The following is a 21,807-nucleotide window of genomic DNA, read 5'->3' as shown; positions in this document are numbered from 1 at the left end:
AATGTGGGGAGTCTGTCACAGGCAAGATTTTAAACTTTGAAAAACAGATATTAAGCCTGTAATGTTAACACAACAGTTTGTGAAAGCAGATGTGCCAGTCTTAATTAACATAATGAACCTGTGCCTCCTCTTGGTTCGTGTGTTGACACATTTAACCAGCCTGACAAAGATTTACACTAACCACATTACCTGTAATTAGTTTTGTAAGCACACCATACAATATTGTGTGTTAGTTTTTATTTCTTAAGTTTATATTTCTATGTCAGTTGACTAAACTGTTTAGACAAGAACTGCTCTCGCTAAAGCTAATGCTAACACTTCTGCCGTTGCCAGCATTAGCACCGTTGCTAACATTAGCACCAAGGGCAAAACTCCAACCTTTTGCTGACCGTTGCTAAGAATGAAGACCCGGCCCTCACTGTTCTGAATATCCAGTCCTCCCTCAGCGAGATGAGAGTCCGCCTCCATCTTGTGGAAAACACTCCGACGGCGACGGCCTTCCCAAAACTTCGACTGCAGCGGCCTCTATTGCTACAGCCGCGACAACGGCAGTCCGCGCGCTGCCAAACGACGTCACTCCGCACACAACGCTGGGAACTGCAGTCCGGAGCGCCATTGTTTCTCCTGCTGCTGCGACTGTGTTTACAAGGTCTTTAGTATCCCGGTTTTGAGGCTTATCCCGGCTTTGAGCATATCCGGGAGATGATGTTTACGTGGAACACAGAGAAACCCAGTTATTCATATCCCTGTATACATGATAAATACCAGTAACCCGTTTTCTGGCCACTGCATCCTATCTGCGCAGGCGTGTGTTACGTCTTTTACGTCTTTTGTTTACAACAGATTGAGCGGGAAATGTGATATATTTATTAATTATATTTAATTCTTAATTATTATTATTATAAATATTAATATTTTCCACCGCTACCTAACTTGTTCAACGGTGCAAGGTGGAAAACCAGCGTCACGTAGTTTGTCCGCAAAAGACTTGAATAGGTCGGCATTTCTGTGTCTTCTGCCGTCTAAACACGTGGTTATGTTGCGTTCTTTCATCATTTTCAGGCAAAATTCAGTCTTTTCGTTGCTTCAAAAATGGGAAGCTCTTGTTGCCGCCATGTTGCTTGTATATCTGGTGCGTCACTCTGGCGCCTGCGCACACGGCGGGCAGCCATCAGAGACCGAGATAAGGCATATTAATGCTCCAGTATCCCGGCTTCTATCGGAGTACTCCAGGTGGCAAAACCGGGTTTCTTGAAACCGGGAAAAGGGCATGGGAACTGCCCATTGGTTCGACAGCCCATTGGTTCGACATCCCATTGTTCCGACCATATTAAACTCATTGTTCCGAAGTCCGTTCCGAAATCATCATGATGCCCTGTGGTTAAGGTCTGGTTAGGTTTAGGCACAAAAACCACTTGGTTAGGGTCAAGAAAAGATCATGGTGTGGGTTAAAATGAAAAAGAAAGTGACAAACACATAAGCCGTGAGCCTGCTCCGCCTCAAGCCGGTCGCGGCGCACCATACGCCTGCCGCGAGCCGTTCAGCACCGCGGACAGTCAGACTAATGGGATGTCGAACCAATGGGCTGTCGAACCAATGACATGGACCCAAGGGCATAACCCGGTTTCTGAATTCGGGATATGGTGTTTACATGCACAAATACAAAAACGGGATACTTAAAAATCCCAATCAAAACTGGGATACTAAAGACCTTGTAAACACACTCACTGTCTCCTCAGCTAAGGATTAAAACCCTCCTAGATAATGATATTAATTCGGTTAAAATTCTGCTGCGCTCATAAGAACTATCTGAGAGCAATATTTATATTTTATTTAACTAATCTTATATTTATTTAACTATTGTGTCTGACCTGGCAGTGTGTTACAGGGACACTCTACCATAAATCTTTGTCAGTTAAGGCAGAATCGTACATCCCAAAAAACAAACAAAAAAAATTTGAAACAATCCCAGCTATTGTTAAATGACTGCAAATTGCCATTTGTTTTTCGTCTTTTAAAGTTGCGGACACACCAAACCGACATCAAAGAACTAGCAGCGACGAAAGCCAACTGTAGCGTCGTCCTCATGTCGCCTCACGTCGCCCTGTGTCAGTTGCATTTGAACACACTACAAAGACTACATACGACGGCCAAGTAGCACGTATGTTCTTCACCTGCGTGAGAGGATATAACGCAAAAAGGGAAACCCGAAGTCCGAGGAATGCATGAGATAAACAAAGTAGCGGAGTGACAGAGTGGTACATCCTGTCAGCCGAGGGGTTTCCTATCTATGTAGCCGAGCACCGCAGCACCTCCACGGACTATTACATCCAGACAGTCCCAGTGTTTCCTCCGCAGGCTCCACTTCACTCAGCTGCCCGACAAACCCGCTGCTTCTTCCCACTTTAACCTGAACAACAAACCGGGGCTCGGTGCTCCGGTTGGATCCAAACGGAGAGCCGGGGCGAGCTGGGAGGCTAGTGGAGGCTAACTGGCTGTGTTTCCTTCCAGTCACACTGCGGTTATTCAGGTTAAAGTGGGAAGACGCAGCGGGTCTGTCAGGCAGCTGAGTGAAGTGGAGCCTGAGGAGGAAGCACCGGTTTGCCCCGGTTTCACTACAGGCAGATTCATTCGCTACAGGGGCGAGGAAATAAAACCTGAACAGCCAATCAGAGTGATCTCTCTCACCAAGAAGCTCCGCCGCCGATTCAACATGTTCAACCGGCCGAAAAGCCGGCAACGCCCAAGTGCCAACGGTGCAGGACACACCGCAAAAACTAGGGTGACAGACGCTTACTGACGGCCCGACTTTGACTGACGGCCAACCCTCGGCTTGGTGTGTCAGGGCCTTTAGATGATTTCTTAGTCGTGGATTATCCTCAGTCCCAATCAGAGTGATGTATCAGCGCACTAAAAGACATTTTAACCTCCCGAGACCTGAACTTCTGTTGTGTTTGCATTTTTTATTTCGCCTAGCTATTTGGGATCAATGGGACCTGATAAGTATAAAAAACTAAACATTGTCAACGATAATTAAGTCCCAATGTCGTCAAAAGAGTACTCTCTAATTAACAGCATCTGAGCTTGTTATTGTTGCTAAAATTGGCCAAATTTGTTGCCATATCAAACATTATTAATCATAAATAAACAAGTTTCAAGCATTAAATCTGATCAGGTTTTGTCCACTTTTGTGTTGCAATCGCCTGCAGACTGACTTGACAGAGATGGCTGCCATTTGTTTTTACATGGATTAGTGTATTGTGCTCTTACTACCACTAGATGGCACCAAAAAAGTGTCCACGAACGAGGACAACAGGTCTAAGTTAAGTAGAATGAAGTATAAGGTCAAGAAAACCCAAACGTGGCGTCCCCATGTGAGGACACAGGGTCTCAGGAGGTTAAGCAATTGGCCCATTAATAGCGATACAATTTTTGGCATCAATTGGCCAGCGACCGTGTAGGCCTACAAGCATCACTGCCTCTCAAAATCTGCTTGGATTGGAAAGCGCGTGGATGCAGTCTCCATGACAAAGCTAGTATTGCTGTCTTTACTAGGCCGCTTTTACTGTGCTATGAGAATTATTCCCCAAGGCAGATTATTTATATCTAGTTGTTGGACTTCTCAAAACAATGGATAGATTACATGAGCTTGTAGCTTTAGATGAGGGGAGCAGATCTCATCTAAGATTCTGGTCATCGCTGTGTGATATGTGTGGCGGCAGTAGCTCAGTCCATAGGGACTTGGGTTGGGAACCAGAGGGTCGCCGACTCAAATCCTTGTCCGGACTAAATATGGAGTGTGGACTGGTAGCTAGAGCGGTGCCAGTTCGCCTCCTCGAGCAAAGCATAGAACCCCTAACTGCCCAGGGTGCCTGTCCATGGGCAGCCCCCCTTGCTTGGGCCTGTGTGTATGTGACAAAAAAACTTTCCTTGTGCGAAGCAGGACGAACCATTGTCCCTGACAGATAAAGGAAAGCCTATGTCAAGGCCATGGTTCACCTCTCACTCTTTTGCATTGGAGCCGCTGCTGCCTTAGGCCCAGCATCTACTCTTCAGCAGCCTCTAAGCATTATGTTTAATGGGGAGTAAATGAGACCATCTTAGCTCAAAAGGCTATGAGCACTAATACCTAAGGAGAGGGACATTAACACTTCATCATGTGTTAATCAAAATATTGCATTTGGAAATGGTTGGCTTGATTTCACGGTTCGACTTTTAGGTAGTACGAGCTCTCATGAGATGCACGCTTACATCCCTCCCAAGAAGCAGCAGTGATAGCTGAGATCTGCAGCTACACATATATTCTCATATCTGTAGGATGACCTCTTTCAGGATGTATGCTTGAGGAATGAAATGTTCAATGATTATATTTGAATGTAACATTTGGTAGTCTGTAACCTTTTTTAATTTAGCGTATGTGGGTTAATACATGGATATTTATGGTGTGTTACTTTTAATTTTTTTAATTAAATTTTTATATTCTAATAGTTTAATTTTAATTGTAAGATGGGGTGTATCAAACCAAATAAGGCTGTGCACTAAATCTTTTACACCAAGCTATTATTTCCTGTGAACTGTGAAGATATTTAGTTGCTGTTGCTATAGTGCATTACATCACTGTGTATTTGACTGAAGAGGTCCCCTGAGAAGCACCAGCACAGTCACTTTTTCTTTTCCTGAATAAATGATAAAGGTGCATGACCGACAATCCTGCATGAATATGACTGCTGCTCGCTTAAACACCTGTAATGCTGAAGTGAATTCCACTATGTACAATAACCAGAGGTTGATGCAAAACAAACAACATACGGCAGAGGACTGTGTAGACTGTCATTTAATGCTCACTATAGTTTCACAGGTTAATGTGACATATAGTCCATGCAATAAATAATAATAACAGAGTAGCATGTACTTACTTTACGCACAATATTTCTTAAATTCATTGCGATTGCACCAGAATGCAGGAATGTTTTGTCAGAGGACCCGCAACCCCCCTGTTTCATATGTGTTCACTCAAGCATTGAAAGAAACCTTCACCCTTTGCTCTCTAATGCTGTGTTCACACTACAAGCGACAAAGCAACAGCATTACCGGCTACATCATTAATAATACACAATATTATGACGGGTGTCTTACTAAACATGATTTCCACATTTCATTTTTCAATATCATGGTTATCCTCAGTACCACTGTATTGCTACACCCCCAGTGTGAACACAGCATTACAGTATGTTGGCCTCACGGGAGCCAGGCTTCAGTATCTGAAGTGTAAAAATAAGTCTGAGACATTTTCTGAACCAGGGGTAGAAAAAGGCATAGATCACAGGGTTTAGACAGGAGTTAAAGTAGAACAGACACGCTACAAAGACCACAGACAAAGCGTTGTGCACGTTGCTTGAAAGAAAAACGCAGTAGTATGGGCAGATACAGATCAGAAACACAACTACAACAACACCAAGAGTCCTGGCTGCTTTAATTTCAGATTTCTTTGCTGTTACTTTCACTGAACCCTGAAGTGTGACAACATGAGCCCGCATGGCACGAGCCTGAGACACAGCCACCGCAAATACTCTGACATACAGAACTACAATGACAGTGATGGGACCGATAAAGGTAAATATAATATCAGCAGCTGCTGCGATGCTGTTACTGCCAACCACGCACTCTCCATGGCAGGAAACATGTTTACCTGGTTGTTCCAAGTTATCCCTCAGCAACAGAGTCTGAAAGATTATAGAAGATATCCAACACAGACAAACACAAACTTTAACTCTTTTTGGTGTGACTTTGGTGGAGTAATGCATAGGATCACAAATAGCCACATAGCGGTCAAGTGATATGAGCACCATGTTCCCTACCGAAGCAGAAGTAATGCTACAGTCTATAACATAAAACAGACTACACATGAAGTCGTTCAAGTGCCAGCAGCCGTCTATATTTATCATTTGTAAGGCAATGAGGAACCCCACGAAGAAATCTGAGACTGCCAGAGAGAGGAGGAGGAGGTTGGTGGGGGTGTGAAGCTGCCTGGAGAGAAGGACCAGCGACACACACGTTAGAAAAATCACAAGTCATTACATTTATAATCCACAAGCAGCAACACAAACAAAATGACATTATCAAACTCTGTCGTCAATTGCAGGCACTGAGTCTTCCATACTTGACAAGTGAGATGGAGATGATAACCATCATGTTAAGAGTTGCGGTGAGCAGAGTGATGCAGGACAGTACAAGTTCAGTCAGTATGACCTCAGAGTGTGGACGCTTCAGCCTGGTGCAGGAGGCATTCAGGAGCTGTGGGAAGCAGAGTTCAACATCACTGTAGGTCTCCTGCATCACAGAGGCAGAGACAGAGAAGCTGCTTTGCTCTGGCAGCTCTCTGACCGAAGCTCTCTGAAATACAGACAATTCATAGCTGCCCTCCCTCCCATGTCCTGTGACACTTTTTTTTTTCTTTGCAGCAGCATCCCACCTTCTCCTCTCCAATTCGACTTTCATGACTTGGCTCCACGTAGGATTCCCGTGGGACTGGAGTCATCTCTCTGACTGCAGTCAGTTGAATGATTTCCAGAGTCAGCCAACTTATTCAGATTTAAATAACTTTAAAGGCTCTGTATGCGACATTCAGAGCATTAATAAAGCAGCTGCTATGTAAAGATATGGTGGAGTAATGGCGTCCTGAGCAGCGAATGAATTCACGCTCCCTCTGCGCATCTTGCAATGCGAGCTTCTACGTGGTTTGTTGTGGTGAGCAATAGGGGTATGCCACATCATCTCATTCACGATCATACCCTTATAATCATATGAAAATTCATATCGTGATACTCCCCGTATTTTGACCAGTTGACATATTGACGTCTTTCTGTTACGTACGCCAACAACAGGCATGGCTGAAACCAAAATTAACACCGACTCTGCTTTGGTTCCAAAAAGAAGAGCAGCTTCAGTAGCGTGGAATAAACTGTGGCGTCCTGAATGTTTCATGAACAGTCCTGGACTTCTCAGACTCTTTTAGTGACTTACCGCTCAGAGGGAACTCATTCAGCGGCTCCTCTGGCAGCAGCACAGCATCTCTCCTACTCCTCTCTTCCTGTGTGCACACAGGAGTCGTTGTGGTCAAGTGATTTTGTCATAAACCTTTCGTAATGTCAACCTACATGACGTTTGCAGCTCAACAAAAAATTACATATATGTGAATGTGCGATAGTTCTGGTAGCCTATCATCCGTTACAGACTGCAGATGACACAGATACCTGCGACCTTCAGTCGCCAGTGTGAAGGAAAGGTCTTCAATATAGTACTAATGCACACCAAAGAACATCACCGCTGATATGTTGAAAAAAAGTTTTTCCACATCGGGATGTGTCGTTAATGTGTTAAATGGCCAACTAGTGTGCTAAATCTGACCTGTTGGTCTTCTGGTTTCCCGTTTTGAATAATAAATACAGATTACCATCACCTGGTGCTGTGGAGAGTTATTTCCTCTCATGCAAGTGCAGAATGTACGTCCAAGTTGGCCGTTGGCTGTAGTCTCTGTGGAGTGTTCAAGTGCAAATCTTTGGCAAAGACACAGGCAACGTGGGACAGCACAACAGTCAGCCTTTGTCACCACTTGGATGTCGTGGATGTTGGTTTGGTGTTTCTAAGGGTGCTTTCACATCTGCCCTGTTTGGTTCCATTCAATCAAACTCAAGTTTGTTTGTCCCCTAAGTGCTAATGGATTTAATGAACAGATAAAGTACAGAGTCAGGTACAATGATGGCACTTTTAACAGTTTTTTTGAATTATGAGATCACTGACAGATTTCACGATCAGCGCATGGGTTTATTATTGGTTTAGCTGTTGTCAAAATCACATATCTGCTATCATAAAATCCTGTGGTTGGTTCATTTTCCTACACACAACAAATGAACCGCGCCAGAGTCTGCTTGGAAGCGGACTGAGACCCACCGTTTCAAGCAGACTTGGGTCGGTTGTTTGGGCCACACCAGCCCAAACGAACCGTACTAACTGCACAAACGGACCTGAGTTCATTATAACTGAACCAAACAGATGAGGTGTGAAAGCATCTTGAGCCTTAAAATCTAACTTAACCTTGACCATGATGGTGGCAGGTTTGAAAACTGATTTTGTCTATGCATTTTAAAGGTAAACACATAAAACCTATTTTATCAATCAGTGAGGAGGATTTGTTAGAAAACAAGTGGCCTTTCCAAAACATATTAGTGGCCCTGTTGTTTTCCTTGTTACTGTATGTTTGTTTGAGATTACACCCTGTCTGTCCACAGTGGTGCGTTTTGTAATTGGTCTCAAAGGGATGATGAACATAGCGACATTTCGACCACTGAGACTGTAATGTATGAATTGTGTAACCAACTTTTCAGCAGTGTCATCATCACAACTGACACAAAGAGATGGACATTAAATATGACATATATGTTTTGGATAAGTTTGGAGTTATGAATTATTTGCTTGTGAGGTCAACAGACATTAGCCGTTGGGTCATACAGTAATTAGCTGTGTGAAGCGTGGCCGTAGCCAGGCCTGCTCCAAAGATTTACACTAACCACATTACCTGTAATTAGTTTTGTAAGCACACCATACATACATGCGTTAGTTTTTATTTCTAAAGTTAAGTTTATATTTCTATGTCAGTTGACTAAACTGTTTAGACAAGAACTGCTCTCGCTAAAGCTAATGCTAACACTGCTGCCGTTGCCAACATTAGCACCGTTGCTAACATTAGCACCAAGGGCAAGACTCCAACCTTTTGCTGACCGTTGCTAAGGATGAAGACCCGGCCCTCACTGTCCTGAATATCCAGTCCTCCCTCAGCGAGATGAGAGTCCGCCTCCATCTTGTGGAAAACACTCCGACGGCGACGGCCTTCCCAGACTTCGACTGCAGCGGCCTCTACTGCTACAGCCGCGACAACGGCAGTCCGCGCGCTGCCTAACGACGTCACTCCGCACAGAACGCTGGGAACTGCAGTCCGGAGCGCCATTGTTTCTCCTGCTGCTGCGACTGTGTTTACAAGGTCTTTAGTATCCCGGTTTTGAGGCTTATCCCGGCTTTGAGCATATCCGGGATATGATGTTTACGTGGAACACAGAGAAACCCAGTTATTCATATCCCTGTATACATGATAAATACCAGTAACCCGTTTTCTGACCACTGCATCCTATCTGCGCAGGCGTGTGTTACGTCTTTTACGTCTTTTGTTTACAACAGATTGAGCGGGAAATGTGATATATTTATTAATTATATTTAATTCTTAATTATTGTTATTATAAATATTAATATTTTCCACCGCTACCTAACTTGTTCAACGGTGCAAGGTGGAAAACCAGCGTCACGTAGCTTGTCTGCAACAGACTTGAATAGGTCGGCATTTCTGTGTCTTCTGCCGTCTAAACACGTAGTTATGTTGCGTTCTTTCATCATTTTCAGGCAAAATTCAGTCTTTTCGTTGCTTCAAAAATGGGAAGCTCTTGTTGCCGCCATGTTGCTTGTATATCTGGTGCGTCACTCTGGCGCCTGCGCACACGGCGGGCAGCCATTAGAGACCAGGATAAGGCATATTAATGCTCCAGTATCCCGGCTTCTATCGGAGTACTCCAGGTGGCAAAACCGGGTTTCTTGAAACCGGGAAAAGGGCATGGGAACTGCCCATTGGTTCGACAGCCCATTGGTTCGACATCCCATTGTTCCGACCATATTAAACTCATTGTTCCGAAGTCCGTTCCGAAATCATCATGATGCCCTGTGGTTAAGGTCTGGTTAGGTTTAGGCACAAAAACCCCTTGGTTAGGGTCAAGAAAAGATCATGGTGTGGGTTAAAATGAAAAAGAAAGTGACAAACACATAAGCCGTGAGCCTGCTCCGCCTCAAGCCGGTCGCGGCGCACCATACGCCTGCCGCTGCACCGCGAGCCGGACTAATGGGATGTCGAACCAGTGGGCTGTCGAACCAATGACATGGACCCAAGGGCATAACCCGGTTTCTGAATTCGGGATATGGTGTTTACATGCACAAATACAAAAACGGGATACTTAAAAATCCCAATCAAAACCGGGATACTAAAGACCTTGTAAACACACTCACTGTCTCCTCAGCTAAGGATTAAAACCCTCCTAGATAATGATATTAATTCGGTTAAAATTCTGCTGCGCTCATAAGAATTATCTGAGAGCAATATTTATATTTTATTTAACTAATCTTACTAATCTAACTATTGTGTCTGACCTGGCAGTGTGTTACAGGGACACTCTACCATAAATCTTTGTCAGTTAAGGCAGAATCGTACATCCCAAAAAACAAACAAAAATTTTTTTAAACAATCCCAGCTATTGTTAAATGACTGCAAATTGCCATTTGTTTTTCGTCTTTTAAAGTTGCGAACACACCAAACCGATATCAAAGAACTAGCAGCGACGAAAGCCAACTGTAGCGTCGTCCTCGTGTCGCCTCACGTCGCCTCACGTCGCCCTGTGTCAGCTGCATTTGAACACACTACAAAGACTACATACGACGGCCAAGTAGCACAAGGTCTGGTTAGGCTTCACCTGCGTGAGAGGATATAACGCAAAAAGGGAAACCAGAAGCCGAGGGGTTTCCTATCTATGTAGCCGAGCACCGCAGCACCTCCACGGACTATTACATCCAGACGGTCCCAGTGTTTCCTCCGCAGGCTCCACTTCACTCAGCTGCCCGACAAACCCGCTGCTTCTTCCCACTTTAACCTGAACAACAAACCAGGGCTCGGTGCTCCGGTTGGATCCAAACGGAGAGCCGGGGCGAGCTGGGAGGCTAGTGGAGGCTAACTGGCTGTGTTTCCTTCCAGTCACGCTGCGGTTATTCAGGTTAAAGTGGGAAGACGCAGCGGGTCTGTCAGGCAGCTGAGTGAAGTGGAGCCTGAGGAGGAAGCACCGGTTTGCCCCGGTTTCACTACAGGCAGATTCATTCGCTACAGGGGCGAGGAAATAAAACCTGAACAGCCAATCAGAGTGATCTCTCTCACCAAGAAGCTCCGCCGCCGATTCAACATGTTCAACCGGCCGAAAAGCCGGCAACGCCCAAGTGTCGACGGTGCAGGACACACTGCAAAAACTAGGGTGATAGACGCTTACTGACGGCCCAACTTTGACTGACGGCCAACCCTCGGCTTGGTGTGTCAGGGCCTTTAGATGATTTCTTAGTCGTGGATTATCCTCAGTCCCAATCAGAGTGATGTATCAGTGCACTAAAAGACATTTTAACCTCCTGAGACCTGAACTTTTGTTGTGTTTGCATTTTTTATTTCGCCTAGCTATTTGGGATCAATGGGACCTGATAAGTATAAAAAACTAAACATTGTCAACGATAATTAAGTCCCAATGTCGTCAAAAGAGTACTCTCTAATTAACAGCATCTGAGCTTGTTATTGTTGCTAAAATTGGCCAAATTTGTTGCCATATCAAACATTATTAATCATAAATAAACAAGTTTCAAGCATTAAATCTGATCAGGTTTTGTCCACTTTTGTGTTGCAATCGCCTGCAGACTGACTTGACAGAGATGGCTGCCATTTGTTTTTACATGGATTAGTGTATTGTGCTCTTACTACCACTAGATGGCACCAAAAAAGTGTCCACGAACGAGGACAACAGGTCTAAGTTAAGTAGAATGAAGTATAAGGTCAAGAAAACCCAAAACGTGACGTCCCCATGTGAGGACACAGGGTCTCAGGAGGTTAAGCAATTGGCCCATTAATAGCGATACAATTTTTCGGCATCAATTGGCCAGCGACCGTGTAGGCCTACAAGCATCACTGCCTCTCAAAATCTGCTTGGATTGGAAAGCGCGTCGGATGCAGTCTCCATGACAAAGCTAGTATTGCTGTCTTTACTAGGCCGCTTTTACTGTGCTATGAGAATTATTCCCCAAGGCAGATTATTTATATCTAGTTGTTGGACTTCTCAAAACAATGGATAGATTACATGAGCTTGTAGCTTTAGATGAGGGGAGCAGATCTCATCTAAGATTCTGGTCATCGCTGTGTGATATGTGTGGCGGCAGTAGCTCAGTCCATAGGGACTTGGGTTGGGAACCAGAGGGTCGACTCAAATCCTTGTCCGGACTAAATATGGAGTGTGGACTGGTAGCTAGAGCGGTGCCAGTTCGCCTCCTCGAGCAAAGCATAGAACCCCTAACTGCCCAGGGTGCCTGTCCATGGGCAGCCCCCCTTGTTTGGGCCTGTGTGTATGTGACAAAAAACTGTCCTTGTGCGAAGCAGGACGAACCATTGTCCCTGACAGATAAAGGAAAGCCTATGTCAAGGCCATGGTTCACCTCTCACTCTTTTGCATTGGAGCCGCTGCTGCCTTAGGCCCAGCATCTACTCTTCAGCAGCCTCTAAGCATTATGTTTAATGGGGAGTAAATGAGACCATCTTAGCTCAAAAGGCTATGAGCACTAATACCTAAGGAGAGGGACATTAACACTTCATCATGTGTTAATCAAAATATTGCATTTGGAAATGGTTGGCTTGATTTCACGGTTCGACTTTTAGGTAGTACGAGCTCTCATGAGATGCACGCTTACATCCCTCCCAAGAAGCAGCAGTGATAGCTGAGATCTGCAGCTACACATATATTCTCATATCTGTAGGATGACCTCTTTCAGGATGTATGCTTGAGGAATGAAATGTTCAATGATTATATTTGGATGTAACATTTGGTAGTCTGTAACCTTTTTTAATTTAGCGTATGTGGGTTAATACATGGATATTTATGGTGTGTTACTTTTAATTTTTTTAATTAAATTTTTATATTCTAATAGTTTAATTTTAATTGTAAGATGGGGTGTATCAAACCAAATAAGGCTGTGCACTAAATCTTTTACACCAAGCTATTATTTCCTGTGAACTGTGAAGATATTTAGTTGCTGTTGCTATAGCGCATTACATCACTGTGTATTTGACTGAAGAGGTCCCCTGAGAAGCACCAGCACAGTCACTTTTTCTTTTCCTGAATAAATGATAAAGGTGCATGACCGACAATCCTGCATGAATATGACTGCTGCTCGCTTAAACACCTGTAATGCTGAAGTGAATTCCACTGTGTACAATAACCAGAGGTTGATGCAAAACAAACAACATACGGCAGAGGACTGTGTAGACTGTCATTTAATGCTCACTATAGTTTCACAGGTTAATGTGACATATAGTCCATGCAATAAATAATAATAACAGAGTAGCATGTACTTACTTTACGCACAATATTTCTTAAATTCATTGCGATATGGTTGAGTATATTTCTCTTTTCAAAGCAGAGGTATTCTTAGTGACTCCACTCTCTCACAAGGGTGTAAAATAAAAGACATTTACACTATAAATGAAAGCAGAAAAGGCACAAATCAGAGCATAGAAATTCACCAGAATGCAGGAATGTTTTGTCAGAGGACCCGCAACCCCCCTGTTTCATATGTGTTCATTCAAGCATTGAAAGAAACCTTCACCTTTTGCTGTCTAATGCTGTGTTCACACTACAAGCGACAAAGCAACAGCATTACCGGCTACATTATTAATAATATACAATATTATGCCGGGTGTCTTACTAAACATGATTTCCACATTTCATTTTTAAAATATCATGGTTATCCTCAGTACCACTGTATTGCTACACCCCCGGTGTGAACACAGCATTACAGTATGTTGGCCTCACGGGAGCCAGGCCTCAGTATCTGAAGTGTAAAAATAAGTCTGAGACATTTTCTGAACCAGGGGTAGAAAAAGGCATAGATCACAGGGTTTAGACAGGAGTTAAAGTAGAACAGACACACTACAAAGGTGACAGACAAAGCGTTGTGCACGTTGCTTGAAAGAAAAACGCAGTAGTATGGGCAGATACAGATCAGAAACACAACTACAACAACACCAAGAGTCCTGGCTGCTTTAATTTCAGATTTCTTTGCTGTTACTTTCACTGAACCCTGAAGTGTGACAACATGAGCCCGCATGGCATGAGCCTGAGACACAGCCACCGCAAATACTCTGACGTACAGAACTACAATGACAGTGACGGGACCGATAAAGGTAAATATAATATCAGCAGCTGCTGCGATGCTGTTACTGACAATCACGCACTCTCCATGGCAGGAAACATGTTTACCTGGTTGTTCCAAGTTATCCCTCAGCAACAGAGTCTGAAAGATTATAGAAGATATCCAACACAGACAAACACAAACTTTAACTCTTTTTGGTGTGACTTTGGTGGAGTAATGCATAGGATCACAAATAGCCACATAGCGGTCAAGTGATATGAGCACCATGTTCCCTACTGATGCAGAAGTAATGCTACTCTCTATAACATAAAACAGACTACACATGAAGTCGTTCAAGGGCCAGCAGCCGTCTATATATGTCATTTGTAAGGCAATGAGGAACCCCACGAAGAAATCTGAGACTGCCAGAGAGAGGAGGAGGAGGTTGGTGGGGGTGTGAAGCTGCCTGGAGAGAAGGACCAGCGACACACGTTAGAAAAATCACAAGTCATTACATTTATAATCCACAAGCAGCAACACAAACAAAATGACATTATCAAACTCTGTCGTCAATTGCAGGCACTGAGTCTTCCATACTTGACAAGTGAGATGGAGATGATAACCATCATGTTAAGAGTTGTGGTGAGCAGAGTGATGCAGGACAGTACAAGTTCAGTCAGTATGACCTCAGAGTGTGGACGCTTTGGCCTGGTGCAGGAGGCATTCAGGAGCTGTGGGAAGCAGAGTTCAACATCACTGTGGGTCTCCTGCATCACAGAGACAGAGACAGAGAAGCTGCTTTGCTCTGGCAGCTCTCTGACCGAAGCTCTCTGAAATACAGACAATTCATAGCTGCCCTCCCTCCCATGTCCTGTGACACTTTTTTTTTTCTTTGCAGCAGCATCCCACCTTCTCCTCTCCAATTCGACTTTCATGACTTGGCTCCACGTAGGATTCCCGTGGGACTGGAGTCATCTCTCTGACTGCAGTCAGTTGAATGATTTCCAGAGTCAGCCAACTTATTCAGATTTAAATAACTTTAAAGGCTCTGTATGCGACATTCAGAGCATTAATAAAGCAGCTGCTATGTAAAGATATGGTGGAGTAATGGCGTCCTGAGCAGCGAATGAATTCACGCTCCCTCTGCGCATCTTGCAATGTGAGCTTCTACGTGGTTTGTTGTGGTGAGCAATAGGGGTATGCCACATCATCTCATTCACGATCATACCCTTATAATCATATGAAAATTCATATCGTGATACTCCCCATATTTTGACCAGTTGACATATTGACGTCTTTCTGTTACGTACGCCAACAACAGGCATGGCTGAAACCAAAATTAACTCCGACTCTGCTTTGGTTCCAAAAAGAAGAGCAGCTTCAGTAGTGTGGAATAAACTGTGGCGTCCTGAATGTTTCATGAACAGTCCTGGACTTCTCAGACTCTTTTAATGACTTACCGCTCAGAGGGAACTCATTCAGCGGCTCCTCTGGTGGCAGCACAGCGTCTCTCCCTCTCCTCTCTTCCTGTGTGCACACAGGAGTCGTTGTGGTCAAGTGATTTTGTCATAAACCTTTTGTAATGTCAACCTACATGACGTTTGCAGCTCAACAAAAAATTACATACATGTGAATGTGCGATAGTTCTGGTAGCCTATCAACTGTTACAGACTGCAGATGACACAGATACCTGCGACCTTCAGTCGCCAGTGTGAAGGAAAGGTCTTCAATATAGTACTAATGCACACCAAAGAACATCACCGCTGATATGTTGAAAAAAAAGTTTTTCCACATCGGGATGTGTCGTTAATGTGTTAAATGGCCAACTAGTGTGCTAAATCCAACCTGTTGGTCTTCTGGTTTCCCGTTTTGAATAATAAATACAGATTACCATCACCTGGTGCTGTGGAGAGTTATTTCCTCTCATGCAAGTGCAGAATGTACGTCCAAGTTGGCCGTTGGCTGTAGTCTCTGTGGAGTGTTCAAGTGCAAATCTTTGGCAAAGACACAGGCAACGTGGGACAGCACAACAGTCAGCCTTTGTCACCACTTGGATGTCGTGGATGTTGGTTTGGTGTATCTAAGGGTGCTTTCACATCTGCCCTGTTTGGTTCCATTCAATCAAACTCAAGTTTGTTTGTCCCCTAAGTGCAGTTCGTTTGGGCAGGTGTGAACACAGCAATCACACTCAGGTGCACACCAGAACAACCTGACCGAGACCTTCTTGAAGAGGTGGTCTCAGTCCGGTTACACATGAACTCTGGTGCGGTTCGTTTGTGGTGTGAACGTGTTCCGACCTGGATCTGAACCAACTACAGTCACATGACACATTGTTTGGGTTAAACATGAGCATGTTACAGTCCTGGAGGATTATTAATGTGCACCTCCTCCTGTACTGCCTTAATATGCACATTCAGCACATCCAATGCATCAAAACATTGTTTTCTAGTTGGAGCCGCGCCTCGTTTTCAAACTGTATGCTTTGACTAAAATGAACAATGACAGCAATATAGTCCACGATGAGCAGCGCTAAAATCAACCTGCGTAGTTGTCCCTCCATTGTGACATTAGAAAGTGTCACATTTATCTTGCAAGTGTACTCTTCTTCAATGTTTGCTTTACTTCCTGGATTTTTCCCACATGGAAATTCTGACCAATCAAGAGCAGCTTTCTCACACAAGGCATTTGATCTGGTCCGCTTGTAAATGCTGCCGTGAGAACACGAACCAACTCTAGCCAATTATACAACTTTGTGACAAAATTAGTCCCTGATCCAGACCAAAGCAAAACAACTATTTGGTCCGCACTCCGTAAGCATTATTAGGAGGCTATTATTAGACTGCAAATTGATCGCATGCTATGAATAATGATTAACATATGGAGACAGGATGAAAAAAAGGCCTCTTGTGCAGCAATGATTCTGATACTGTTTGATCGCTGTCATACACTTTTGAATGGATTTAATGAACAGATAAAGTACAGAGTCAGGTACAATGATGGTACTTTTAACAGTTCTTTTGAATTATGAGATCACTGACAGATTTCACGATCAGCGCATGGGTTTATTATTGGTTTAGCTGTTGTCAAAATCACATATCTGCTATCATAAAATCCTGTGGTTGGTTCATTTTCCTACACACAACAAATGAACTGCGCCGAACCGTACTAACTGCACAAACGGACCTGAGTTCATTATAACTGAACCAAACAGATGAGGTGTGAAAGCATCTTGAGCCTTAAAATCTAACTTAACCTTGACCATGATGGTGGCAGGTTTGAAAACTGATTTTGTCTATGCATTTTAAAGGTGAACACATAAAACCTATTTTATCAATCAGTGAAGAGGATTTGTTAGAAAACAAGTGGCCTTTCCAAAACATATTAGTGGCCCTGTTGTTTTCCTTGTTACTGTATGTTTGTTTGAGATTACACCCTGTCTGTCCACAGTGGTGCGTTTTGTAATTGGTCTCAAAGGGATGATGAAGATAGCAACATTTCGACCACTGAGACTGTAATGTATGAATTGTGTAACCAACTTTTCAGCAGTGTCATCATCACAACTGACACAAAGAGATGGACATTAAATATGACATATATGTTTTGGATAAGTTTGGAGTTATGAATTATTTGCTTGTGAGGTCAACAGACATTAGCCGTTGGGTCATACAGTAATTAGCTGTGTGAAGCGTGGCCGTAGCCAGGCCTGCTCCCTGAGGCCTGTTCAGCCCTGTAGAGGTGACACACTGGGGAGGTCACACAGTGGAGACTCTCATTACAGTGAGCTTACATCACCTCTGGGCTAGTTGTTGTTGTTGTTGGGACTTTTGGCTTTCTAGCTAACATTTGACTAGTTATTTAGCTAACAACTTGGCTAAAAAGACACATTAACGTACCTTTCTTTGTGGGTTTTTTAGTGATGGATATAGTTGGATGTTGCGGTGATCATGTCACTGATTTCTGAGCTGCAGACAAAAGTATTGCAACTGCAGTGGTGTGCAGCTTTTTGAGTTGCATACTGCTTTTCTCTTCTTACAACCTTCATTGACGACATAATTCTTGAATCCAGTCTCAAGTCATGAATACCTGGCCCATTCTCATTCCCAACTCGACAAATACTTAGGATGCATTCACACTGGCGCTATTTGGTCGGCTTTAGATGAACCCTGGTCCGCTTCCACCGATAGTTCGGTTCGTTTGGAGTGGTGTGAACGATCATTCGAACTCTGGTGCGGACCAAATGAGTGAAACCAGATCCACTTGAGAAGTGGGGGTCTCGGTTCACTTGCAAATGAACCCTGTGTGCGGTTCGCTTACAGTGGGAAATGCAAGCAGACTATCCAGTGAACCAAAGAGAGGAAGTGATGTAGAGCGCAGTGCATTTTGGGTAGAAAAAAAAACACAAAGCTAACAGTGCGAACCAGGAGAAGCAGAGGTGAAACAAAAAAAAAAGAAAAAAAAAGTTGAGGAGTAGTGAGGAGGTGCAGGCGCTTACCCCAAGACTGCATAAAGTTGGTGTTGCTCCATTGTTTTTGTGGTAACCAAGCCGGCTGAAGGGGATAGATTTCCGTTTTCGGTCCAGGTTTTCTTCTTCCTCATGCTTTTTTTCTTCCTGGTCAGTGGTTGTTTCGGGCAGTACCGCCCCCAAACTGCGTGATGTTGTCTACGCCGTTTGGTCCGCTTTATAAAGTGTAGTGTGAAAGTGAACTTAACCAAATGAAGGTGTGAAAATTTTCGGCATTCCTCGCCCAATTAAGTCCCCCGGACTATCCTGATGTGAATGCGCCGTTAGTCAGTGATCTCTGCATCAGATACCGAAGCACAGAGGCACCTTTCACTGCAGTATAACACACACCAGGTGGTGGCAGGTGTTGACGCCATCAAATACCACCACTTTGTAAGCAGACATTCAGATCAGAATGCACAAAGGCACCTTTAGATGTGAGGAAACACACCAGCTGGCTGCAGTTTCTAATGCCATCCAAAACTGGATTGAACAAAGTAGAACAAAGTACATTTTTTAAGTACAACATTAGTAATAAAAGATGTACTTAATTATTCAAGTGCATCTCAATTGTGTCTCAAAATGTACAGTAAACTTAATTGTATTTCAGTGTGTCTTTGGGAGCACTAATGATATATTATTAGTATAATAGGTACATCACAAATAGCACATAACAACCAGTCATTAAAGCCTCCTGCTTGCTGCATCTCAAGGCCTCTCCAGTTGCTCGCCAAGAATGTGATGTCTTTGTGGTGTTGATAGAATAAACTGTCCAAACTGTGGGGACAACAGCACACACTAACAGTTTCTCCTCAAAGGCATTCACAAAAACTAATAAAAGTAGCTGTTTGGAAAGTTGTTTTGACCTCTGCCAGCCTGATCTCACTCCCAGGGTGTCCAAAAACACACTGCTTAGACAGTGTCTCTCAGCTGCAGAAAGAGATGCACAATGCACCCCTTAGCGTCCCTATGAGACGCACCAGGCTTTCAACTTCTTTCAACTCCAATGTAAACCCATCCATGTCAAACCCATCATGAGAGAAATGCTTAGGTGAATGAGTCCAACAGATACAGGACCTTGACTCAGAGGACCAGTGTTTGTGTCCTATGTGAAACTATAACTCAGTGCTTACTCATTTTGTGATGTGAGTCGTTAGCATAGACTGTCCCAAAAAATTCATGTAGCCACCATAACATCACCCACTGGTTTGTGGACTTGCGTTTTGAAGCCTTGAGTTTCACATTTTGGCCACCGCCATCTTGGATTGTTGGAGCAGAAGTGACCATGGACCACAGGGTGGAGATGTGGAGGAGCAAGAGATGAATCTAACAAAGAACCCGAGGACATTATCGGCAGACAGCTTGTCACTCAAAGCAGCCACGCCCTTAACTATGCATAAGTTTTAAGGATAATAACATTTAAATGGCTGAGTTATATAAAAATTCACATCCGGTACAGTTGTCATGAACGGGGAAATTAACAGTTGAGACCAAATCCGTTTTTTGCAGTGGCTGTAAAAATGGATTCAGGTTCAAATAGCCGTTCGAGGGAGTGTAGTTTTTGGCACTTCTGCATTGGCTTCATAGGGGGTTGCTGATTGGTCCTTCCTTCCGAGTCACTTGTCACAAAAGTCGACTGCTGAGACCAACGGCAACCACTTTCTTTTCCTAACCCTAATCTAGGGTAATCTATCTAATCTCAACGCAAAAGGGCTTCTGCCCAAGTGTCAAAATATCGTAATACCGTTGCACATCATACAAATAAGACTGTGCAAAGTCGGGTGTTGGGTTGTTGGTTTCAGAACATTACAGCAACTGTTAGTTGGTTTCGGGCACTGTTTGATGACCTGAGAAACACCTGGTTTAAAGCTTACTGAGGCCTTCAACTTAGCTTTAATGATCTATAGGGTATGGTCTAAAGCAGTGGTTCCCAACCAGTGGGTTGTGGTCCAAAAGTGGGTCGCTTGTCCATCCTGAATGGACCGCAAGTGACTTGCAAATGTGTCAAATTTGTAAAAAAACACACTTTATTTTGAAGGACAGTGAATTTCCGGCAGAGCTTTTATTTTTAAGTGCTCTTTCCTGCTGTAGAGTGAGTGACTAACGCGCAGCTGTTTGACAGAGACAGCAAATGAGCTCAACGACATGGCTAAACACAAGTATGACACTGAATATATATTAAAATGTGTAGAACTTCAACTAAAGACTAAGGAGAATTTTGGACTCCGTGGCTGAACCAGTTGGGAACCACTGGACTAAAATGCATGGCATGTTCACCTCTGCCAGTTATATGGCATATCATCTAGGCACAAAGTAAGTAAGTATTCGGACAATCCAACAATGGTGGATTCAGCAAATTGAAGAAGAGAGGAGTAATGTCACTAGGGCTGCAACTAACAATTATTTTCATTGTCGACTAATCTGTCGATTATTTCTTCGATTAGTCGACTAATCATTTTATCGAAAAATGTGTTAAAATGTTGAAAAATGTCGGTCTGTCTCTCCCAAACCCCAAAATTATGTCATCAAATGTCTTGTTTTGTACTCATGCCAAAGGGTTTTAGTTCACCGTCATTGGGGAGTGTGTAAAGTTGCCAATATCTGAGCGTAAGAAGCTGCAATAAGAGTATTTTGGGGTACTTTTTTCTGTGAAAAATGACTCAAACCGATTAGTCAGCCACTAAAATAGTCACCGATTATTTTAATAGTCGCTTAGTCATCGATTAGTCAACTAATCGTTGCAGCCCTAAATGTCACTGCAGCAAAAACTGTGGGACATTTAAGCAGCAACGCTTAAATTTGACAGAGGAAACAGAACTAAACTTTTAGCTTCTGAAATAATCAATGAAGTTATGCTGCTCCTTGTGCATAAATGTGCATGGCGTCTCTCTCAATGAAGAGTCATACAGCAGCTCTCCTCTGTTCTCTGCTATGTTCAGATTTTACAGAATGCAATTAATACTTTCCCCAATAACGATGTATTATTTCACCCACAATCCATCCATGTGTCCCTGTGTGTGTAACAAGCTGAGCACATACGTTTTGAATCCTATGTGACCGCAGCTCACACATCTTATCTGAATAATGGGCCTTTTAAACAGCAGGAAAATACTGAGCCATTGACTTTAGACCACGTTTTTTTATTGGTCAGAGTAGCAATACACAAACAATGTGCCTGACCACACCTCATTTTAAGACCTACATGCCAACTGGCACACAGATGAGTGCAAGTTACACAGCGTGGGTGCTGGCTGTGAAAATGACAACTGTGTCAATCTGAAATT

At 43.5% G+C, this 21,807-nt stretch overlaps 1 protein-coding gene across 1 annotated transcript; it reads right to left on the bottom strand.

The window, feature by feature from the left end:
* Window positions 1-13,505: 13,505 nt before the first annotated feature.
* On the bottom strand, window positions 13,506-14,997 carry LOC125899501 (trace amine-associated receptor 13c-like). Its single transcript, XM_049593893.1, has 3 exons — window positions 14,932-14,997; window positions 14,620-14,789; window positions 13,506-14,488 (listed from the first exon to the last, which is right to left on the bottom strand). Exons 1-3 carry the CDS (start codon window positions 14,995-14,997, stop codon window positions 13,684-13,686), a joined length of 1,041 nt encoding a protein of 346 aa, XP_049449850.1. The 3' UTR covers window positions 13,506-13,683.
* Between the last annotated feature and the right edge of the window lie 6,810 nt (window positions 14,998-21,807).

This window comes from Epinephelus fuscoguttatus, linkage group LG13 (assembly GCF_011397635.1).
Source record: "Epinephelus fuscoguttatus linkage group LG13, E.fuscoguttatus.final_Chr_v1".
NCBI classification, from domain to species: Eukaryota; Metazoa; Chordata; class Actinopteri; order Perciformes; family Serranidae; genus Epinephelus; species Epinephelus fuscoguttatus.
Note: the sequence above shows the minus strand (reverse complement) of the source record. Positions and strands in the feature narration are given on the sequence as shown.